The sequence below is a fragment of the Magnolia sinica genome, chromosome 2, assembly GCF_029962835.1.
Source record: "Magnolia sinica isolate HGM2019 chromosome 2, MsV1, whole genome shotgun sequence".
Classification (NCBI taxonomy): domain Eukaryota; kingdom Viridiplantae; phylum Streptophyta; class Magnoliopsida; order Magnoliales; family Magnoliaceae; genus Magnolia; species Magnolia sinica.
The window spans coordinates 6238854-6264586 of NC_080574.1; the positions used below are offsets into that span (position 1 = coordinate 6238854).

Genomic DNA, 25733 nt, shown 5'->3' on the forward strand with positions numbered 1-25733 from the left:
GCATTAAATGGCAGAGTCATCTCTGTATAGTCCACTGGAGCGTTGGATCGGCTTCATTTTTTTAGCGCATACCTTGACATGATCTAGACAGATACATCACGGTGCGCCCCCTTAAAGATCTGGTCGGACCTTGGGTTGGACGCAATCCCCTTCTCTTGATTTGCACAGGGGCCAGCCAAAGTTCCATGACGGCCTAATTTTTTGTTCTGACCCGTCATGGTTTTGAATGGCCTGAATTTCATAAAAACAATATGGTGCACCCCCAGGTAAATCAAGGGAAGGCATCCCTTCTCAACTTGTTCCCTATGTTGTGGCTCACACGATTCATTGATCAGCCCGAATTTTGGTTCACGGTAGTAAAAATACTCTGAGCATATGATGGACAGATTAGATGTCATGCATCCATCACTTGGGCCCCACATCTTCTTGGTACCACTGAGTCTTAGTCTTAGACCTCTTTCAAAATACCCAACCTCTACCCAATTAGCAACAAACCAAGAGTCGATCAGCACCAATATCCATCCATAACAGGGATTAGGGAGACTAGTATTATTCTTGTGGCAATAACTAAGATAGCCTTTTCCTAATAACATGCTAAAGAACAGACCGAAACCCAATCATAGTGACTCGACCTGATACTAGGCCGAGTCGACTCAGCCTGGCAAAGTTAAAGTTTCAAGCCAAGTTAATAGGAATCTGACTCCTGAGCTTGACTCAGCCTCAATCTCGCAAGACACGTTGAGTTAGCTCATCGACTCACTGACTCGACATGAAGCGTAGTGACTCAAGCCAATGCACAAGACCACTGCACGCATGGCATATGCCTGACCCTCAGATTAAACACTACCCAAATCATGGGCCCCACTTTAGAGATGGGAAACAAGACCAAAGTCAGATATGAGATTATCCAAACCTCCCATTAATGGACATTTGTTTGATTAATTTGGACTGTTAACTTCCTCATTTTACTGAGTAAAGGCTGAAAAGCCCCAATCTAGTGACGATGCCACTAGTCTTACATTTCTCAGCCAGGCAGGAACACATATAAAGTGTGGTTTTTGGATTATTACCAACATACAATGCAGCCCACTATTTGAATGGTCTTGATTGAGGTACGTGTATGCCTAGCATACAGTGACTATATGAATGTATGCAGATAACCACACTGTGCGAGCTATCCCATATCACCTACTATGCATTCACACCACATGCAATTAAATTATGCAAAGAAGCATAAGAGATTCATGAACACGAAAAACATTATTTTAGAAGGCCTTTTCCAGCTTAATAATTCAAACCGAAGGCAGAATGTCATGGATGGAAAAGTGGGTTTCACCCAGATCGCACAACACAGATGTTCACAGAACAGAAATGAGGAAAAGAGATTTTTCCTTGAAACAGATGGTAATGGTATTTCCTAAGTTAGGGAGGTCAGTCGTTACCATCGCATCATAGTGCCTTGTCATTAGAGTCGTGCTCAAGGTTTAGTGTTCCCACGCTTGATTGTATATCTACTGCATCATTTTCACTGGCATTGGAATCTAGAAAACAACCATCAGATGAGAGGTTTGAAGCCATCCCATGAGGGGATGTGTCCTCTGCATGCTCTTTCCCAGAATCATCAGATTCAGACCCCTTCTTGCCTGAACTAAAAGATGGCAGAAAGGCAGCCACGGGTGTTTCCATAGAAATACAAGGATTTTCCATCTTCCAAAATAAGGGTGTCCTTTTGTCATCCTCTCGCATCCTTTCAGCATACTCGTTAATGTTGAAACTGCTCATGTTAAGCCCTCCAAATGCACTATCAAGCTTCTCCAAATTGAAGAAGTCTTCCATTATCTTCTTGGTGCTGAGGTCATCCGAGTATATGAACTTCAGTTTTCTGCAAGTCTTGGGCTCTAGAAACGGTTTCACCAGCTGCAATATATATTTTTTATGGTCCCAAAAATTTGGACAGACATCATCAGCAGGCAAGAACATTGGATTTCTAATCAACGGATTAAGAAAGATGATTTGTCAGCATGCAAAGGCAGGTGACTGAGTCCAAAATTATGAGTTTATGCATGTGTGTACTGTGAATAATTCAATTCATCAGGTGGTGCCAAGGTGAATTTTCCCTAGCCCAAAATAAGCTGGTCCATTCATCAGGTGAGCCCCACACATGGGTTGAATGTGGACTGTTGGTGTCCTTTTAATGTTCAATCCTTTCATACCCTTTGTTCCATTCATCAGGCAAGCCAAACACGTGAGTTGAATGTGGACTATTGGCATCCTTCTTTTAACCATCAATATTTCCATGCACCTCTGTCCAACTTGAAGAGTGAACCGCCGTGATTTTTGGGCTAGCTCACATTGCCACTGAACCCACCTGATGAATGGCAGATGTATCATACATGCACACCACATCGGCACATATGAGATCATTATATCATTTGCTGTTAGCAGATGGGCACATGGCAGTAGCATTCCTCAAATGGCAATTAACACTCAAAAAGTTCACTCCTGGAAAGAAAATAAAAGCAAAAGACCTACCGTATAGAAAGGTTCAAAGAACTTAGGTGGATTGTACAGGATCGCCAGGCCCAGCCTCTCTGGATAATGCTCTTGTAAAACGTAGGCCGTTTCACGTGTGACCTTCACCGATATATTTGACATGCTGAAGCCCTGGAAATCAATGAGCCAGACCATCTGCTCCTGCTCCAGCGGCAGATTTAAAATGGCATTCTCCATACAGTACACCAAGTACCTTATTTGGCCTTTGGCTGACTTTGTGTTCTGCAGTTCAACATGAAATTAGAAAAGAGCTACCTGAGACAAAAAGCGAGGGGCAAAGGTAGCTTCTTTTCTAAACTTGATTAAGTGGGTGACCCGAGCATATGCACACACAGATGTAAAACCTGGCAACCGGGCTTCATCACAAGAACACTCCTCCCAAACTTGTCAGTATAATTTGATCTGTAGATTTTGCCCGTCTGAGCTTCATGGGCAACATCTTCCTACAACATGAGAAGGCTCAAATTATGAAAGGAGCAAGTATCAACAGGATTCTTGTCCTATTCCAGAATAGGATGGTGCAGTGATGAGAATACAATCAGACCAATATTTGAATTACAATATAATATATTTTATAATATAACTCATGTAATCTGAAGTCTGGCTCAGTTTCTAACTTCCATCTGCCTGGCTTCAATAAATGCCCAATGTGATGAATGTTGATCTGGTTGCTTTGGTAGTTCACATGGTTGGAGTTGGTTATAAAGTGTGCTCCATGTAGAAACCTCTGCCATCTACTTCCTAAAAGCCAACCCAAATTCTTAGGAGAACACTAAGATAATAATGGTGATGATGATGCATGCATAAATTTATACATACATACATAAAGAAATATAAAGATATGCATATGCATATATAGATACAGATACAGATAATACACAGATACATGTGTGTGGTTTTGATTGGTATGCGGCGATCACATAAACTCTAGAGGCACATATCCAATTCATCCACCCAACTCTAATTCTTTGAGCAACATCCTTCTCAATCTCTCCATTCTCATGGATTATCAACAAAGATATCAGAACTGATCATTTTTTAGGTACTTTTTGGCCATCAACCTTAACTAATTCTTCGCTTCCCTATTGTTACTAAAACTGCATATCATCTACTCTGTTTTAGATGTGGGTACGCATACCCACCTACAGTACATATGACATATATGCCTGAATAATAATATTTGTTCATCGTCGTCGTCATCATTATCTAAGCCTTATGCCAATTAATTGGAATAGGCTACATGAATCCTATTCAATCATAATATTTTGTTAAGGAATTATATCATAGTCTACTGGAAAGGGATAATTTTATTCTATTTAGTTAATACTGAAAAATATATTCTTTAAATTAATTAAAAATACAGCAGAATCCATGAATGCTATTATTCAGGGTTCAAATAATCCGACACCCTGTGCTTTGTTTTGGATTTGAGCAATCATATCCATGTCCAAGCAGCATAGGTACAAGTAGTTCGTAGTTGATTCAAAAAGAGAAAAACATGATTATCAGTTTGGATACGAACTCTTCTATTGGGAAATTTTCTTGTAGAAGCTCAATTTTTGAATTACCTTGCATCAAAATAAGAAAGATATCCATACAAGACTTCTGGTGCAGTAGATGTGCAAATTTCATGTGCATAAAAAACATTACAAAATTTACAAAAAGGATACAGTAAAAGCATAGGTGGTAGCATACCCAGCGAATTTCTTCCGGTTTGTATTGAATCCTCCACTTCAAGGTTTCTTTTAACATCTTAGTAGCCTTCTTGACATTCCAGCTCCGCGCCCTCAGGTATCTTGATATTGATGCATCAGAACAGTATATGGACAACTTATCTGGCAATTCTCCTAAAAACCTCCTAACCTCATTAATCTGAAAAGGAACCGAGCAAATATGTCACACAAACAGCAGGTGTAATGGTCATTATACCTACTCTTCAAAAAGCATTCATTATAAAATAACAAACTAATTGTCCTTGAACCTCTAAACTCAAAAAAACAGTCAGTTCGTATTTCCCAGCAGCCAATGCTAACATTGTCAATTAGGTGTACCTTTTCCTGCTGTTCTTCAAATGGTGATGGTTTTTCAGAGCCATTAGCTCCGAATTTCTTCAAAATCGTACTCATTTATTAGAAATGGAGCCTCCCTGGCTGACACAAGATGAAAGAACGTCAAAACGCAGATAACAGTAGATCGAACTTCATTTGCCACAAACTAAATAATAGGGCCAGCAAAAGGCCAGGGCATGGGCCCCTAAACTTGGCCCGAGGGCCGGGCCTGGACTTGAATCTAGGTCCTATGCCTGGGCCAGGCTGGACCCAGACCAATGATGAATGGCCAGCTTGGCCCATTAGCCTGGTCAATCATCAACTGCACCAATATTATAACAGTTTAAAACATGTTTGTGGTTCCCATTCAATGTAAATGTGTAGCTTAACGATAATCGTTGGATCCCTAGTCATTTTTTAATAATCCAAACCATTTATATATAGGATTTTTTTATGTATGGAGGATATCCCATGTCATGTTTCAATAATCCAAGCCGTTTATATGTACTACTTTATAACCATAAGTAAAAAAGGATGGATGGATTTTTCAGCCAGAATGGGTGCCAATGTTCTGTGAGATTTTCCTGAACATATGCTGGCAAAAGCCCAAAATTTTGAAAACCTTCCATGATAGGGTATGAAACGTGTTGCTCTAATGCAAAATCCAGAGCCTCCTGTTCATTTGAGGCATGGATAGAATGGCCACATCTCCAACTAGGAGGTTTGCTATGTGCACACACATGTATAGCTCTGCCCATAAACAAGCTAGCACATGAATCAATATATGTAAACTGATCCCTACAGTGCGTTAGGTATTAGATGCCTTGACCCAGGAATCAGGCTGGTTCATTTCTCAGGTGGACCAGGGTACAAAGGACGGCTAGACCAAAAGTGGTATGCAAAACAAACAGACATCTGGTCTCCTAAACTGTCACAACTATACATTTTTCCCCATGGACCCCCATGGACAACTAGAAATGCATGACCATGCAAACATCACTGAAATCCTGATTTTATGCACATATTTTGTAGTAATGAAGCAATCTAAATACAGAATGTTAATGAAGATAACATATCTTCTTCATTAGAATTTCTCATCAAACACAAAACTAAACATAGGTGCATGTAGTTATGTTATTTTACATTGAGAAGTACTGCCTTCTTCGCTAAGCCAATCAAGTGCTCCATGGCGGTCAACCAGAGGTGCCAATGATTGATGACTTACCCGAGTCAACACGTCCTCAATCGAATCAAATCTGGTTCAATACCATAAGTCAGCCCAACTCTGCCGAGTTGCAACTTGACCCAGGACCAAGCTAAATTATCCTTAAAAACCATGGCAAGTGGCCCCTCCTATTATTGGGTAGGAATGTATGATCCTCAAAGCAAGAATACGCAGTATACAAAGGTTTTAAGTTTGAACAGGCAAGCCCATGGTTAAGTAGTCTAGACCATTTCTGTTGGCCCAGCATGTATGGACCATGCCCTTAAAATCCCCCAGATTGAAAGATGCTAGCCACCAATCTTGGGCCTTTCTCAGCTGAATAAGAACAATTGCTCTATATCTCTCCTTAACTGTCCATTTGCAGACCACGAATTGAAAGGTTTTGGATTCTCCTATCTAGGTGATTTTCAGAGCACAGACCATCCATAGAGGGGCAAGAAAGACCAATGGTATTAATCCATAAGGCATGAACCATGGACCCCACTTGTAAAATTTGAGAACTAGATCAGCCAGTGCATATCCTCATATAACTGTTGAGTACTTAGATTGATCACACACACGTACAGCCCAGCTCCTGTACATAACTCCACACGCGTCAATGAAACTATCGATCATGTGAGTGAAACACACCATGTAGTTGACTTTGGCCCAGAAATCAAGCTGGCCCACTTACAAGGTGGGCCACAATGTTCAAAACAAATGATAGCTTGAGAAATATTTGGCCAAGTATCCATCCTTTTGTTCAGTACATTGTGGCCCACCTGATGGGTAAATCTACACCGAATCGCAACTGATGGACATGTTGGATCCAAGGTATTAAAAAATAGTTACATTACAGCATCAGTGGCATCCATTACCAATACAAGGCTGTAACAACAGATTTAGGGGGAAAAAAAATAGCACACAACGGGCCCCTAATGAGCTGATATGAGACCGTAATGAGCCCATATGGAGCCGATACATTTTTCTCCTTCAAAAAAAAAATTTGACCGTTGCAGCTCGTATTGTAACAGTCATACGGCTAGCCGTTACACCGGTTACTGTTACCAAATACCTTGGTTGGATCTTGCACACGCATGCTACATTGGCAAATGTGGAGACATGCAATGTTGCAAAAACATAGACATGCATCCGGAATTAGCAAAACCACAGCTTTCAAATAAGCAGACACTTCCTAAGATCAAGTACCGCAGAAAATGAATTCCGCCCTACCATGAATGGTGGGTCAACCACAGGAATTAGAAGCTGATATGCACGAAAGAAAATGCAAAGAGTATGTTAATCACATAAAGCATCACGGATTCTCAACGACAACGATCAAGATCAAGGGGTAAAAATGCCACAATCATCATCCATGAGAGATCTTCCAATTACCCAACAAAGATCCTAGCCGTTGATTGAGACCTAAACCCGAGCAGCCCGCAGCAGTAACAATTCAGAGACAATTAAAAGCCCCCTTTGTATTAGATATCAAGAAAAAACATATGAATGTGATCTAACAAATCCGAACTGGGTCCAACAAATCCTCACCATCGATCGATATAATTACAAATTCTATCTGAATTATCAAGCTAATCCATAAAACAGCTAATGTTGTGTTTAATCACCCGAATCATAGTCCAAAATTCAAAATTCAGAAAACCAATAAGGGCTTCTTTTTTTTTAAGACACCAAACACCCATGGCGCAGGATAACCAATCCAATAGCAGAATGCTAATGTAAGCACCTTACCTTGTTTAATGAATAAAACTTCGGATCCTCTCTTCCTGAAGAATCTCAACAGACCGACAAAAAGGGCGGGGACGGAGAAACAGATCTAAGGAGATGGGATGTTGTAAGAAAACCGGAATGGGGTGAGAATACAAAAAGGACTGAAAATGTCAGTACATGTGTATGTATTCTTAAATAATTTGTAGCATTTGGGCTTTGGTTATTTTCATGTCTAACAAAGGAAAAGAGAGGTGGATATGAACAGAAGAGAAAGCTCTTCGACTTGCAAGTTCTTATTTCAAACACCAGTCTGCAGAGAGCTCTGATAGTCCGGCAGATAGTGATGGTTGATACGCCGGCACGTATAAATTACTAAGTTCACTCAAATTAAACCGTCCATAATATGTTTACTGGTTTAATTGTTATATGAACCAAAATTCACGGTTATGTGATTATCAGAATGTTATATTAGTGGACATTAAATGGACGGTTAAAAAGAAAAGTATCAAATGACAATCTAGTGTCCACGAATCAGAGACTAGGAATGTGCAAGCAATCTGATTTTTTGGAATTTAACTTAGTAACAGTGATTTTCACATTATAGTCGGTTTGATTTGACCTAATTCATGCCGCGTTTACGATTTCTGAGTGCCTGCATATGAGACGTAACAGCCAGAGTATCTAATAACTCCCTAAGTTTAGAGGAGAACTTTGATACTCGGTAGAGCCCGATGGATGATACGCCAGGCAGTAATTGTATACGTGGAATCCAAGTAGGTTGAATTGTGTGTCCCACTTTAGATGTTTCATTTACCAAATTTACCTTATTTGATTACCTGTCATATCGGTGGATGTTTATTTTGAATGAAAGAATCCGTACCCCTTTTCTAGAGTTTCAGCGCCTGCGTACCAAGCGTCCTACACAGCTGGAGTATCAAATAACTCGCAAGATTAGAAGGTGAAAGTGAAGCACAGCTGCACGAGAATGTAGGAAATGACATTCAGACCACGTTTTTGCACATGCATGCCCCACTTTTTCGGAAAGGATAAATTCTAGAGAGCTTAGATATCAGCTTGCCTTTCTATGTGCACGTGCGCCACATGCTTTGCTCGGCCCTGATAGGGCACCAAGTCATGGAGATGCAGCCAGCACAGCTTTGCTTTGCTAAGCCCGCACACCTGTACAAGTCAAGCTAATACATACGCCGCCACATGTGCCAATGTGGCGGACTGGTGCAATATTCAATCCATCAGAAGGGTACAAGTATTTTGATTAATTCCATGTTGACGAATCAGGTATGTCGCGGAGAAGATTGAACTGATCTCTCACATTGGAAGAATGATGTCTAACAACAAGTAATGTACTTGAGCTGAGGCAGACCCCAGGTAGGATGAGAGCTAAGATAGACCCGAGTTGGGATACGTTGATAGATTTAATTGTCAGAACACAGGACTCGAAAACGAGACGAACAAAATCCTCGTATATAGAAATGAGTCTTGGAGCTGAGCTGTCCAGAGACCGGGCCAGTGGGAGAGAATTCGTCTCACAAGAAATATCTACAATGCAAGTAAGAGACCTAAGTAAAGGAGCTTGAAATTCGAGTTGTTCATACCAACTATGGTTAGAACGGAGTAACTCGGAGGGAATTAAGTGTTGTATTTAATGTCTTAAATTGAGTCAAATACAGAAATTGTCAATGTCATCGACAATCTGTTCGATATCACCTTTGATGGTATCGAACAATACTCGATCCCATTGATATTTTCTAAATTTTCTTCCGTTGGTCGCTGGATTAACTGAGCACTTTTTCAATTTCATTGATGAATGTTCGATGTCATCGACATGATTAGTTTAATGTCATCGAATGATTAATTTCAATGCTATATACAAGTGTTTCATGGCATCGATAGATTCTGCACAGATTTTTCACAAAGCTACAAATTTACAGTATTTACTTTCAATTTCATCTGGAATTCTTTCCAAGGCTATATATATGGGTGTAAACGGAATTGAGAGGTATTCTAAGGATTTTTAAATCGTCATAAAATTTTAAAAGGTATAGAAATTGTGATATTCGAGGTTGTTCGAATCAAGTAAGCTTTTCTTTTTGTAATTTCTACTTTTATAGTGTTCATTTGTCACTTTATACTATGGTTTTTTTTTTTTAAATGATTTTTCAACGTTAAATTATTATATTGAGTTCATTTGGTGCTATTGGATTACTATCTTGAATTCTTCTTTCTTTGCTTCTACGGTCCCTCAACATTAAGTTCCAGACTTGAAAAAAAATGGCCAAGCCTAATCTCAACGGAAAATTGCATCGACTATATCTGTTGGTCAGAATTCAATGAAAACAAGGTCCGTCCACTGCGTATCTGAGCCACGATTAATGAAAAATGAATTGTTGAAAAAAATCTGGCAATGTTTTCTTACCCATGTACTTATTTCGAATATCATGGCACACCTACTGATTTGACCACCTTCCTCTTTCATCAGTGTATCTACACGTTTGGGTCCAAATGATGTATGGCTTGGATATTTCCCCATAATGCCACGCTAGCAGACGTCGTGGCGTTTGCATCATGGGAACGGATTAGGTCGGCTGGCCTCACCCAACAAGGTGCGACCCTAACCTGGGGGCCACCTTGATGTATGTATTGTATATCCACGCCATCCATCCGTTTTTACATCACGGTGGGCCTTAGCAACGTTTCAACGGTTGGCGTTGTTATCATTGCTGTTTCCCTTGGTGTGGTCCACTTGAGCCTTGGATCTACCTCATTTTTTACCTTTACCGGTAAAATGACATGAAAATGTTGATGGACGGTGTGATTCGGGGTCAACCACATCATGCACGGCGGACATGCCCACGGTGCAGAAGTCTATGCGTGGAATGTTCATTTGCTCTACGAGGATTGCGTACTGACAGTGCTCTGTGGGCCCCGCATGAAATATATTTGTTTTATCCAAGCCGTCCATCTATTTTTCCAGATCATTATACTGTATGAGCCAAAAAATAAGGGAGATCCAAATCTCAAGTGAACCACACCACAAGAAAACAGTCCATTAAAAACTTCCTAGGACGCTGCTGTAATGTTTATTTGTCATACAACCTCTTGATTAGGTCACGCACACCTGGACGAAGATAAAACACAAATATCATCTTAATCCAAAACTTTTATCAACCTGAAGAAGTTTTTAATGGTGAGTATTCAATCACCGCTCTTTCCTATGGCGTGGTCCATATGAGATTTAGATCTCATCAGTTGGGTCGCATGTATGTTGAACGTGGACCGTTGGTAGGTTGCAACTGCCCTTGGCCCAAGGGCTGCATAGGAAATTATACATCCTTCACTTAAAAAAGGGCGTTACTCTTGTTGGGACGGGAAACTAAAATCAAGTGGACGAATGAGGGTAGTTTAATAAGAAGGATGCCTGTCCAGGAAAAGTGCCATTTCTTGCTGGATCTAGCCGTTGAAGCCTTCCTTTTGGTGATCCAGACTCGTCATGGCCCAAATTCCTTCAGCACAGAATCTTGAATTCATACAACTGGTGGCATACAAATGGACAGTTGGCCAACAGTCCCCATTGGATGCAAATTTCCTGTAACGCCCGTTGTGGTGTCTGTGTTATATTCGCTCCGTCCATTTGTTGCCACAGGTCATGCTAAGGACGTAAACACTAAAATAAGTTAGGCTCACACTCAAGGGGGACGGAATTGCATTTGATCCGTGTGATTCCATTCAGCATTTGGTGAGGATGGAAAAAGTTAGGATTAGGTAGGATGAATTGCATTTAGTCACATGGAATTGCATTCGGTCCCGGGAAGATTTTTGTGAATTTTGAAATCTACTACACGTGAGCCCTATATTGATGCATGCGTCTATTCATGCCATCCATCCATATGCACTGTTTACACATGATATTATGGTTATATGTGTACAAGTGAACGGCATCTGCATGAATTTGATACATTGATTACATTTCCATGGTCCACGATTTTGCTTAACCCAATATTTTTAGTAGCAAAAATTTTACCGGTTTGAGATTGGATGGCTACAATACCATGGTATTTTCAAACATGCAATGATTATACAATAATGATGTTAATCACATCTAATACAATTCAAGACCATTCAATTCCAAGGTATGCTTACCATCCAGACCTTATTGGACCACAAGAGTTTTGGATCAGACTCATATTTTTCTTTCTATTTATGCCACTGGGAATCACCCCATGAATGGTTCAAATTGCATATAAACACCACGTGGGCCTCCCTAAGGTTTTGATCGATGTTAGGGTTTCCATCCCTCATTCCCACTATTTTCTATTGGTGTGGCTAGCTCGTTTCATTTCCAGGCTGATATCCTAAAACGAGCTGTTACCTGTGTAGTGATTATGAAGATAAATATCTAAGCCGCCTCATGACTAGCGTATCATCAGATCTTTAACTGTCCACCCACCCAACCAACCAAATTGCATGATTCATTTTTTTTTCTTTTTCTTTTTAATTAATTGCAAGCGATGGTTGCTATAATTCTTTTTTGACTTCTGCAAAAATGAGTGAGGACTATAGCCGTTCAATATGAGTCATGTTTTAAAGATCCAAACGGTTGATATAACGAGATATACTGATGATGGTTCAATTTCAATGGAAAGTGTCTCAGTAGGAGAATTTTTATAGGTATCTCTATCAAAGGTGAGACCTATTATATAAATGGTGTGGATTTCCTGTTTGAAATTATATAGAATAATGATATTTTTGTAAAATGTGAAACCCAAAAAATTAAGATAATCTGAATTAAGGACAGCCTGAAGCACGTCTGAGACGCTATCCTTAAAGCGTTATTTGCCCCTACTCAAAAAGATTGAGTATATTGATAGGTTATAGGCAAACCACTTCTAGGATACAACGAGCCTGGTATGGATCTGCATTCAGCAAACACGAAGGCCCACTAATGGAACTCCATTACACACTGTCTGGCAGAATTATAATAAAAGAAAAATCACAAAAAGAACAAAAGAAGATAATAGAATTTGTGATTTAGACCACTGCATTGGTCAATTCTTCAGCCACTGGTTCAGTTGAACCGTTCTAGACTACACTGTTGGTCTGTTCTTCAAGCAATGGTTCAACCTTACCGTCTTGCTGAAGTCACTGGAGTATGGGAGAGAAGTGGTGGTTGTCTTAGTTCGTATAAGTCTGCTAGAGTGGGCTGAGAGATGGTTTGGAATCCCATCTAGACCATGTTTATATATGCTGTGGTGGCTAGGGGGTTATGGTCCAAGGAAATAACTCGCATTAAGCTATTTTTAGCTGTTGAAAAACTAGCCGTTTTATGGTCGTTTTCTAACTGTTGTGCATGAGCCATAACTACTGCTGTATGTGACAATTGTGAGACAGCAGCTAGCTGTTTTCTAGCTGCTGGGCTAGCCATGCAGCAGTTATAACCGGTCTCTACACTAATGGCACAACTGTTACAGTTTCTACTACAACAGCTCTTTTCAGTCTCTGTATATATACTAGAGGACTCTCATTCAGTCCTCTGGTCTTGTGCAAAGTGCGCCACCAGCTCCTCTACTGCCTTACATGCCCATGCCCTCGCACCGAGCCCGTAACCGAGATCGAGCCCGTGCTCGTGCCTGAGCACGAATGCGCGCGGGTGTTCCAGTGCGAACACGTAAGGTCCATAGTCCTTGGACTAAGTAAGCAAATATTATAGTACTCCACTGTTTTCATTTAAACCACAAAAATTTCTCTTCCCTTTTTCATGTGGGACTATTCTAAAAAATCCTACAAAAGTTTTTTTTACAAAAACTTTTTAGATATTTTATATATTTTTTTATTTAAAATATATTTTATAAAATCACTTTATTTTATAACAATCCCCCACTGATTTTTTAAAATATATTTTTCTTGATTAAACATTTCTGACAGAATAATCAGCTTATATACATAAAGAAAGATATCTTTCGATTTTAATCTTCACTTAGTGTAAGTATCTCAAAACTCTATCAAAATGACTGGTAGCCGAAGCGTTGAACCAGTTATTCCTAAATAATAGAGTCAGAGAAACTACACACATATTTGCTATGTGTTTTTAGAGTTCCCACAATCTTGCTCGGCACTATTAATGGCTATGTGCTTATCCTATTTCGTGAACGATCCCGAGAAAAAACTCTTTAATCTCATGAGAGATGACATCATCTCTATGTTCATATAGGTGAAATCCTTCCAGTGTCTTCGTTACTACAAGACACTTGTCCTTTAGACTGGATTTCATTAAGAGTTATAAGAATCAACCCTCTTTCGTAACGCTCAACACTTATCTATTATGGATGAAGTTCTATAATTTAGTGCTGAAAACTTTCCACATATCACCAACTTGTTCTTACCCATTAAACTCAAAATTAGATATTTTCTGACTTTAGATTGGGTTACCATCACTGGTAGAACTTTGGTTAAAGAGTTTCAACCCCATCCCTCTAGATGTCGCCTTTACTACTTCTCTCGGTAGAGGTTTGGTAAAAGGGTTCGCAAGGTTATTGCTTGATTTCACATAGAAAATAGCAATGATTCCATCTCGAATTAATTGTCTGATATAATCATGTCGAAGACTGATATGTCTAGACTTACCATTGTATGTGCTACTATAGGCTCTAGCTAATGTGGCTTCACTATCACAATGTAATGACATAGCCGATATGGGCTTTACACAGAAAGAAATTTCTAATAAGAGATCCCTTAGCCACTCAGCCTCTTTGTCTGTTGCACCCAGGGCTATGAATTCAAACTCTATAGTCGAGTGCGTTATGCAAGTCTGTTTCTTTGATCCCCAATATACAACTGCACCTCTTAGGGTAAATACCTACCCTGTAGTAGACTTATTGTCCCCTGCACTCGATATCCAGCTCGCATCGGTATATCCTTACAATATGGTAGAAAACTCTGAATAAAATAGTCTTAAGTCTTTGGTTGTTTTTAAGTAACAAAGGATTTTACTAATTACATTCCAGTGTTCAGTACTGGAGTTACTAGTAAACTTACTAAGTTTACTTACAGCATATGTGATATCTGGTATAGTGCATTGCATAGCATACATAAGACTCCCTGTAGCACTCGCATATTTCAATTGTGCAACTGTTCTTTTAGTATTCTCTTTTAGCTTGATACTTTGATTAAATGAAGTTTTTGCTTCTTTTATATCTAGATGGTTAAACTTGTTTAGTATCTTCTCAATATAATGAGATTGACACAAAGCATAACCCCTATAATGTTTTTTAACTTTGATACCTAGGATGGTATCAACTTGTCCAAGATCCTTCATTTTGAATACGGAAGACAAAAATCTCTTCGTTTTAGTCACACCTTCTATTTCATTACTTATTATTAACATGTCATCAACATACAGGAAAATAATAATCATGCAGCTACCATCTATTTTAGAATATATGCATTTATCAGCTACATTATGCATGAAACCATAAGATAGTATTTTAGAATCAAACTTCTCATACCATTGTTTTGGTGCTTGTTTTAATTCATATAGAGATTTGATTAATCTACATACTTTATTTTCATTTCCTGGTAGAATGAATCCCTAAAGTTGTTCCATATATACCTCCTCATTGAGGTCACCATTAAGGAATGCGGTCTTTACATCCATTTGATGGATATAAAGATGATGTATGGAAGCTAGCGCAAATAATATCATAATAGATGTTATCCTAGATACAGGAGAGTATGTGTCAATGTAATCTATCTCTTCTTTTTGTCTAAACTCTTAGGTACTAATCGAGCTTTAAAGGTTTGGATAGTCTCATCAGTATGATATTTCTTTTTTAATACAGACTTGTAACCTATGGGTCTAGAACCTGGAGGTAAGTTAGCTAGTTCCCATATTTGATTTGATATTATAGATTTCATTTCATTGTTTATAGCTTCTTTTTAGAATGTTGAGTCTCTTGAAGATACAGCCTCTTTATATGTTTTAAGATCATTTTCTATAGTCATTACTATAGGTATTTTTCTTATAACATTTTCTCTATCTCCTTTTAGAAGATGGAAAAAAATACGCTGAAAGTCTATATAGTCATCTCCTAGACTCTTCTCTATTTTTATCCTTTGACTCCTACAAGGTTCAACAGGAGCTTCCACTATTTGTGGAACTATGTTATCTGGTTCTCTATCAGGAATTTAGACTTCATTATCCTTTGACTTAAAGAATAGTAAGTTCTTAAAGAACTCAACGTCTCTTGATTCTATTATTGTATTAGACTCTATATCTAAAAGTTTATAAGCTTTACTATTTTGTGCATACCCTACGAAGGCGCACTTAATAACTCAGGGTCCTAACTTAGTTCTTTTTGGATCAGGGGTTTTGTAATATGCAAGACACTCCCACACTTTAAGTTATCATAGATTAGGTTTTCTACCTCTCCATGTTTTATATGGAGATATTTTATATTTTATAGACGGAATTCTTTTTAGTATATGGCATGCTGCAAGCAATGCCTCATCACATAGACTTAGTGGCAACTTTACTCTTATTAGCATTAAATTGACCATCTTTACTAATGTTCTATTCTTCTTTTCAATTATTTCGTTATGTTGAAGTGTGTATTGCACAGTACATTGATGTATTAGTTCATGTTCTTCACAGAAATTATCGAATTCATTGGAAAAATATTCTCCTCCTGTATCGCTACGGAGAATTTTTATCTTCTTATTTAGTTGATTCTCTACTTCTGTTTTATATATTTTAAACATGTTCAATGTTTCATCTTTGCTCTTTAACAGATAAATAAACACATATGTAGAACAATCATCAATAAAGGTAATGAAATACCATTTACCTCCACGAGTAAGAATGCCGTTTAACTCACAGATATCACTGTGCACAAGATCCAATATTTGAGACGATCTTTCAACACTAGGAAAAAGTTTCTTCTTCATTTTGGATCATTTGCACATTTCACATTTATCAGTTTCATTATCCGTATATGAGATTAAACCATTCTTAGCCATGAACTTTAAGGTACTATATCCTATGTGGGCTAGTTTATCATGCCACAATCCAACGAATTCAACCATATACACAGAAGTGTTACTTTTATTTAGAGAAAACTTGACCATTCCATTAAAAGCATATCCCTTTCCGACAAAGTTTTCATTCCTAAACAAAATCAGTTTTCCTGATTCGTACACCACCCTTCTCCCTGGTTTACCCAGAAAGTCCCTAGAAACTAAGTTTTGCCTCATGTCTGGGACGTGCAGGACATTAGTCAGAATCACTTTCTTTCCAGAGGTGAATACTATTTCGACAGATCCTTTGCCAACAACCTTCGATTGGACTTCATTACCCATTTGGACTTCTTGATCATCGGCCAATTCCTCATAGGTTTTGAAGGCTGATCTGTCGTAGTATACATGCATGGTAGCAGCAGTATCATACCACCAACCAGGAATATTTCCTTGGATAGTATTCACCTTAGTGATCATGACCACAATATCGCCTTCTTCTACTGCACTTGCCTCTTTTTTAGATTTGTAATATCGGCATACACGAGCATAGTGCCCGATTTTTCCACAAATATGGCATGGGCCTTTAAACTTTTCGTTCTTCTTTTGGACGTTTTTCTTGAATTTTCTTTTATTGGGTTTTAGGAAATCGTCCTTCTCGGGATTCTTGTTATTAGTGTTCTCTACTACATATACCTTGGACGAGACATTCTCGTTATCATTATTTTTATCGCGGTTACGGGATTCTTTCTCAATTTTAAGGTATTTTTAAATTTGTTTTAGTGTGTAGTCATCAGTTTTATGCAGCAACTTCTTTTTATAGCCTTTCTACATCTGTGATAATTTAATGATTATAGCCCCGACTTGAAATGATTCATGAAGATCAATTTTGATGGCTTTGATTTTATTTACTATTAGCTGCAGTTCTTGGATTTGGGGCAACAACGGTTTGTTATCTACCATGTTGAAGTCAAAATACCTGACAATGAGAAATTTGTTAGTACCTTCTTCTTCAGCCTTGTATTTGAACTCTAGAGTGGCCCAGATAACCTTTGCTAATGACGTCTGTTGGTATAGATCGTGCAGGCAGTCAGAGAGCGCGTTCAGAATATGTCCTCGACACAAGAGTTCATCTTCAGCTCGTTTGGTGCTGGCAGTTATTTGTTCAGGTTTGTCAGCTTCAGTTGCTTCAGGTAATGGGTGAAAACTAAGATGTAAGGTGTAGTAAATCTTTAGTGCCGTCAGAAGAAATTTCAGCTTGTCTTGCTATCTCGTGAAATTGGTTCCATCAAACCGGTTAAGACGAATCAAGTCCTGATTCATCAACTTGATCGATAAAACACTGTCAGCTTCCATCACAAACAACGCTTTAAGATTATTTGAAATTATACAGAAAAATGATATTTCTGTAAAATATGAAACCCAAAAAATCAAGATGATCTGAATTAAGGATAAGATTAAGCACATCTGAGACACTGTCCTTAAAGTGTTATTTTTCCTTACTTAAAAAGATTGACTATGCTGTTAGGTTACAGGCAAACCACTTCTAGGATACGACGAGCCTGGTGTGGGTCTGCGTTCAGCAAACATGAAGGCCCACTAATGGAACTCTGTTACACACAGTCTAGTAGAATTATAATAAAAGAAAAATCCCAAAAAGAATAAAAGAAGATAATAGAATTTGTGATTTAGACCACTGCACTGGTCAGTTCTTCAGCCACTGATTTAATTGAACCGTTCTAGACCACACCGCCAGTCTATTCTTCAAGCAATGGTTCAACCTTGTTGTCTTGCTGAAGTCACTGGAGTATAGGAGAGGAGTGGTGGTTGTCTTAGTTCGTATGAGTCTGCTGGAGTGGGTTAAAAGATGATTTGGGATCTCATCTAGATCATATTTATATAGGCTGTGGTGGCTGGGGGGTTATGGTCCAGGGAAATAATTCTCAATAAGTCATTTCTAATTGTTGGAAAACTAGCCGTTTTATGGCCATTTTTTGACTATTGTGCATGAGCCATAACCACTACTGCATGTGACTATTGTGAGACAGCAGCTAGCCGTTTTCTAGCTATTGGGCTAACCATGCAGCAGTTACAGCTGGTCTTTACACCAATGGCACAGCCGTTACAGTTTTTGCTGCAAAACGATGCACACGTGTGAAGTACAAAGTACACCACTAGCGCCTCTACAGTCACACTGCCTCACATACCCACGTCCTCACACCTAGCCCGTGACCAAGATCGAACTTGTGCTCGAGCCCGAGCGCGCGCGGGCGCACTAGAATACACAAGGTCCATAGTCCTTGGACTAGGTAAGCAAAAATTATAGTACTCCACTGTTTTTATTTAAACCACAAAAATTTCTCTTCCCTTTCTCATGTGGGACTATTCTAAAAAATCCCATAAAAGCTTTTTTACAAAAACTTTATATATATATATATATATATATATATATATATATATATATATATATATATATATATATATATATATATATATATATATATATAAATTTAAAATATATTTTATAAAATCACTTTATTTTAAAGCATTTCCAACAGCTACAATCCCACCTGTAGCAAGGTAACGTAGCAAACGACACTGGTGGGATTAAAGAATTCGTTTTGCACTTCGGGCATGTTCAAGGTATTGACATCTACATCCACCTCTTCTGCCTTTAAAAAAAGAGAAGTTTGGGTTTATGTATATTAATATGGTACAATTTACGAAGAGACTTGCTATCTTAACACGTGTGTATAACTTAGTCTACACGCTCACATGTGATGAGGTAGAGATTTGAGTGATTGATAACTTGGTTATTAGCCATTGCCGTTAGATTACAATATTAAAACGTTGTGCTCTTAAAATATTAATAACTACAAGATCCAAAGATTCTCATACTAATTGTTAATAGGAATGGCACATGCATTGGACGTGAGAGAAGTGGTCTGCAAAACCCTGGAAAGGGATAATGTTGGCCTGAAAACCTCTCTAAAGTCTGGAAGAAGACTCCCCCGTTCGGTCCTGAGTAAGTTGAACTGGGTGAGTTGGCCCAAGTGGGTCGAATCACCACTGTCTTTCAATTTAAGGAATGGCGGGATTATCCATTTTTTTCATTTACTGTGTCAGATCGTGTTAAAACGTGATCTAAAAAATATCAGTCAGATTCAAAAATCAAGTGGGCCACACCACAAGAGACAGTGATTTGAACAAGACGTTGAAACCTTGTTTCAGCTAACAAAAGTTTTCATCGAGCTGATGATTGTGATTCCCCTTAATCCTTTTGGGAATGAGTTGGATGGCTCATAATCATCACAGTGAGCTCAGGAAGGTGTAATGGTGAGTGATTCCATCCCTACCTTATGGAGTGATGCAATCCATTGAGTTTTGGATCTATTTTATTTATGGGCTCATGTCCTAATATGATCTTGCAAAGCTAATAAACGAAGTTGGGGACTCACGTGATCACCATCGTGATGAGCCCCATGGTGGTTTTGGTTGCACAAGCTTGGGATAGGCATTGTTCTCCCATAATTGTTGAAAGTTACTAGTAAAGTTCATTGACATACACTAATACACCATCCTCTAATGGCTCAAGCATGTGATTGTTTGACATGAATCTCATAGTACATATTTGTTAATTAAGAGAGATTTCTACCCGAGATGGATAGAAATCTGGGTGCAAGGATATTTTCAAAATGGCATCTGTCATGCGCAAGTCCACATTTCACCTGTTGTAAATTTCAATTCGAAGTCCATCATGTACGGCTCCACGAGAAGTGGATTGGCGAGTGTACTGTACACCATCTACCTCACTGGTGTGGCACGTGTCACTCCTCAAGCTCCGAGTTATACGAACAGTTCAAAGGATATCAAAATTACATGGGCCCAACTATAATGTATTTCTTATACCCATCCCTAATATTGCAGCAGCCCAAAAATGCATCATATCCAAAGTTAAAAGTGTACCACACCACAAATGGCAATGAAGATAGTGATGTTCACCGTTACAACATTTGTACGGCCCACCATAACATTTATTTTCCATCCAATCTGTTTATAAGCTCACAGAAACCTGAATGAAGAGAAAAATAAACTCACACAAAAATAAGCTCACACATTTATTTACAGTGAGTCCACTTGATCTTTGGATCTGCCTTATTTTTAGGCTCAAGCCTTACCATGAGCTCGCCAAATGGACAGACAGTTTGGATATGACACATACTTCATGATGGGACCATTGGTGACGTCAACGCATCAGCTACATCGATCGGTGGGGTGTGGTACACCAGCCAACCCGCTTCCGGCTCAACATAACCGTACCGAGCTTTGAATTTCCATGAGCGGCTTAGGGAGGGAGGGATTGATTGATGAAAAACCCTATAATAAAAGATCCACGATTGGCTCAGCAGGATAAAGCATGACTTATAGCAAATAGGCCACACCCTTGTTGAAATTTTGAGGAATAAAACTGGGCGTTTATCTTAGAGGATCCGACCCTATCGATATTGTCCACAAAATATGTACACGAACTAAGTAAGCGTGTGAGAAATCAGGATCTTTCATCTGTTGAGCCCTACGTGGATGGAGCGTAATCTCAAAATTCACATTGGTTGTGTGATCTTTGCCACTGTTTGGTGTTCTTCAGGATTAAAAACGGGTCCTCTAATTAATGAAAAGAATGTGTAAGGTTTGATGCATGGCCCATCAAGGGAGGGGTAGGATAGTCGAACGTTATGGACCTAGTTCATGTGGGACACGTGTGTAGAGATTTGAGTGCTTACAACTTGGTAGTTTTTTTCTCAAAACAAGTCCCTGATCTGACGGGTGGAACAATCCAATCTTTAGGAATTGAACCATCCATGAAGCGTCAAATCAACAGCCCGATAACCACACACAAGCTATATGCTACTCAGTAACGCTGAGGCGCCACCTTGGGCCCAAATATTACATGGGTCCTAAGGCAATGGGTTGGGTTAGTGCACGGGTCAACTGGTCTGGCCCACTTTTGAGGTGGGCTCAAGCCCGGCTTCATGGATAGCGCATTGGACTTGGGCATGGTTGGAGTTTAGGTTAAACCCTACCCTACAATGTAGTTTGTTAGTGTGGCAGCCAGTTGAACCAACGCGTCTCAAATCCAAAACAGGATAGCGGAAGATTAGTATCCGTGAAATGCATTCACCATCTTCTTTAGTCCGGTATTTTGGTCTGAAACTTGAGTTCCATCCTGTCAGGTTGGGCCAGGTCGATCGATCCTGTCAGTTTGAGCCAGGTCGAGCCTGACCCAATTACAAAATAAAATAAAATTAAAAAATACAAATAAAAGGGCCAGTCCAGGTCAGGCTTGCTATTAAGGGTGACAATGGGTTGGGTCAGCCTACAGATTGAGGCAGGTTCTAGCCAACCAAAATCGGTAGTGGATCGGCTTTGGGCTAGAAATGTGACCCATTTTAAGTATATATGAATCAGGCATGGGGTGAACTTTACCTGACCTGACCTGCCCATACACCGCATCAATTAGTACAACTAATGACCCAACCTGTACTCAAAATCCAAAACAAAATGAAGAGGAAATGTATAGTGATTGATTTATGCATGTATTTACTGATAGGGCCAAACCGTTCATAGCCTCAAGTTCATATTTCATTCTTAAACTTGAGTTAAGGTTGTTATAGGTGAAGTCAGACATACCAGACAACAAGAAAGGGATAGAAGACACAAGGCAAGTAACTTGGAAACAGAGGCTGGGTAAAAAGCTTAGTCTAGGTAGTTGAGCATGACCTCCGCAATCAATTTGCCATCAACAATAAGCAGTAACCTTGGCTCTATCTGACATCTCATTATCACGTCCAACTAACGACTATGAGTACCAACTCAGCCTCGAGGATAGGCCCCGATCATTGTCAACAGTTCAACTCGGTCCGTATGACCTCAACTAAACCAACTTAGAGGTCGGCATCAACAATCGACCATGCTATCCCCAGAAGTTGACTACTAGGAGATGACCTCCTCGAAAGTTCTAACTTTGGACCTGGATTGGCTGTTCTAACTTTGGCATCAGAGGGTCCCCAACAACAGCTAAGTCCCTAATATGATTTGGTTTTGCAAGTACATGAAAGTCTAGTTGGGATGACCAAATTTCCGTGTCAACAAAGGTCATGGCAGGTTGGGTAGGTCAATCAAGCCTACCCCACTAACAATAAAATCGTTCGGTCCGTTTACATCGAGCTTAATGAGTGGGTCAGGTTAACTTAAAGGATTACGGGTCGTGGTTCATGCTTGGATTAGAGTTCTTGGGCCACTCAGTGACTGGGTCTGGCCGCACTCGACGAATAGCCATCCTTGCTTTGGATCAATGATATTTAAATTCCGGCCATAGGGTGGTCGATTGCATGTTGGGTGCAGGCCATGATTGATGGACCAGTTCACAAAAGGGTCGCATCGACCCCACCCGAGCCAGACCAAGGGCCGCCCATAGTTGGCCTTACTTATCACGTGGCTGTATTCAGGAATGACCTCATAGAGAAATATGGCCGTGCTGATGATCAACGTACCAGCTTCATCTTCTAGTTAGGATCACGGTGTGACCCACCTGATTAATGGCAGAGATCTCACTTCAGTTTGGCACTGCCACGTGGCACGTGGACCCGGCTCGCGTTCGTCCTTTAACAACCGTAGTCCCGACTAGCTGAGGCCGCTTCTTGGAAATCTATCATTCCCAAATGCATTCTGTAAATTGCATTTCGAAATTGACACTTCCAAAGCGTCTCTGCACCACCAATTTCTGCACATTTACGCCTCCCCAAATCCCAAAATTCCAAGAATTCCTACTCCTTCTAAACCAATGCACTTCTCTGAAACGCTTCAATCAAATCCATGCACACATCACAACCTCAGGTCTCCACAGAAACCCCTTCATCGTAGGAAAGCTAGTAGAAATCTCAGCCGTCAAACTCCCTCCCAAAAACAACATGGCCCATGCAATGCTCATCTTCACACACTCCCACCACCCTCCAAACCTCTTTACTTGGAACACCATCATCAGAGGCTTCTCCCTCAGCAATACCCCACACCATGCCTTGCTCGTGCTCGTCTCAATGCTCAGGCAATGCATCGAAACGGAGAGCTTCACGTTTGCCTTCGCCCTGAAAGCGTGCGCCCGAGCGCACGCGATGGCGAATGGGAAAACCATTCATGGCCTTGTCATAAAGAGCGGGCATGGGTCGCACATCTTCGTTGTCAATACTGCCATGCATGTCTATTCGGCTTGTGGCGACATGGCTGCTGCCCGGAAGGTGTTCGACGAAATGGGTGTGCGGAATGTAGTCACGTGGAATGCGATGATTGCGGGTTATGTGCAGAATAGCCTGCCCGATGAAGGGTTGAGAGTATTCGATCGGATGTGGTCGTGGGGTATTAGGCCCAATGATGTGACCATGGTTGTTGTGCTTTCTGCATGCGCACAGAAGAAGGAACTTGGTTTGGGGAGACAGGTGCATGCTTACATGGACGAGAACCGATCAGAATTCGATTCCAACGTCAACGTTGGGACTGCTCTTTTAGACATGTATGCAAAATGCAAGTGCATGGATTCGGCGAAGCAGGTTTTCGACGAGATGCGAAATAGAGACATTGGAACGTGGAATGCGCTCATAGGAGGTTACGTCTTCAATAGCTGTTTCAGCGAAGCTTTGGAATTGTTCCATGAATTGCAAGCGGCAGGTTTGCATCCAGATGAACCTACATTGGTTAGTACATTGTGCGCTTGTACACGTTTAGGGGCATTGGATGTTGGAAAGAAGATTCATTCATATGCAGAAGAGAAGCGTTTCAGCTTCAATGTGACACTGGGAACGGCTTTGGTTGACATGTATTCGAAATGCGGGTGCATCAATGGGGCAAGAGAAGTGTTTGACAGGATGACAGGAAGGGATGTCATGGCATGGACGTCGATGATTGGGGGTCTGGCGGTTAATGGGTATGCGAAAGATGCACTTGAGCTCTTCTCAGTGATGCAGGAATCAGGCCCAAGGCCTGATGGGATCACCTTTGTCGGTGTTTTATGCGCTTGTAGCCACGCGGGCTTGGTCGATCAAGGCCTGGCATACTTCGAGTCTATGAGAAAGGATTACCACATCGTGCCCAAAATTGAGCATTATGGATGCATAATAGACCTCCTCAGCCGGGCAGGACGGGTCAAAGAGGCATTTTGGTTCATCTGTTCGATGGAGATCCAGCCAAATGCCATTATTTGGAGGACTCTTCTTAGTGCTTGCAGATTGCAGCTGAATGTCGAGTTGGCGGAGATTGCTGTTAAGAATTTGTTTGAGCTGCAGTCTGATCATTGCGGAGATTACGTTCTCCTTTCAAATATATATGCTTCGACAGGGAGATGGGACAAAGCAGAGAAGATAAGAGAGCAAATGGAGGTAGGAGGAATAAGAAAGATGCCGGGCTTGAGCTTGATAGAAACAGACAGTAAAGTGAGAATTGAAACAGAGGATTTTGGTGGGAGGTTTGGTGTGATTAAGCCATGTCAAGTGTAGCCTAAGAAAGATTGCAGAAGCATCAAATGATGCCCAACAGATTCACAATTCATCTCTATTCTTGATGATTATCAACAACTGAATGACACCCACATAAGAAAAGGAGCCCTGCTAGTGGGGCTGGAGGCTTGCTCATGTGTGAGATCCAAGCTGCTCATCAGGCAGCGTTGAACATGGAGATTTCCTGGCATGGAAATCCGACCAGTCCGCTTGTGTAGTGGAGCACATGCAGAGCCCTGTGTGCATCTTTTATAGAAAAAGATGATTAATTGTCGTTACTTGGTAGGTGAAACACAACTGCCGCCTCTGCAAGAATAAAGATGAATCCTGGGTAGGAGGACCAGTTTCCATGGAAAATAAGAGCGATACATGACCAGACTGTAATGCAGGTGCATAATTTCAGCACTCAAGTGGCATATGATTTGGAAGATGCCTTCATCAGCCAGTTCGACCAAAAAAAAAATCAAAGATTAATCAATGAATGAGAATCCAACAACTTATGTCTTGAAGCTTGAAGAAAATGTGGCTCAATCAGAAGAAGAGCAGTACCTACTTCAAGACTAGGACCCAGCAAGCAACAGCTTTGAATCTTCTGATTCATCATGCAAGCGTGATCGTGCATGCTTGCTT

At 40.2% G+C, this 25733-nt stretch overlaps 2 protein-coding genes across 3 annotated transcripts; one reads left to right on the plus strand and one right to left on the minus strand.

Annotated features, from left to right (window-relative positions):
* Window positions 1-1247: 1247 nt before the first annotated feature.
* On the minus strand, window positions 1248-7802 carry LOC131232984 (uncharacterized). 2 transcript variants are annotated; one of them, XM_058229534.1, is made up of 6 exons: window positions 7558-7802; window positions 4605-4699; window positions 4249-4425; window positions 2898-2996; window positions 2533-2775; window positions 1248-1917 (listed from the first exon to the last, which is right to left on the minus strand). In XM_058229534.1, exons 2-6 carry the CDS (start codon window positions 4677-4679, stop codon window positions 1450-1452), a joined length of 1062 nt encoding a protein of 353 aa, XP_058085517.1. In that variant the 5' UTR covers window positions 4680-4699; window positions 7558-7802; the 3' UTR covers window positions 1248-1449. The 2 variants fall into 2 exon arrangements, with proteins under 2 accessions (XP_058085517.1, XP_058085512.1); XM_058229529.1 differs by having other exon boundaries at window positions 4605-4703.
* A 15477-nt stretch (window positions 7803-23279) lies between these two features.
* On the plus strand, window positions 23280-25103 carry LOC131238025 (pentatricopeptide repeat-containing protein At2g29760, chloroplastic-like). The gene has a single exon (XM_058236153.1). It carries the CDS (start codon window positions 23280-23282, stop codon window positions 25101-25103), a length of 1824 nt encoding a protein of 607 aa, XP_058092136.1.
* The last annotated feature ends 630 nt before the right edge of the window (window positions 25104-25733 follow it).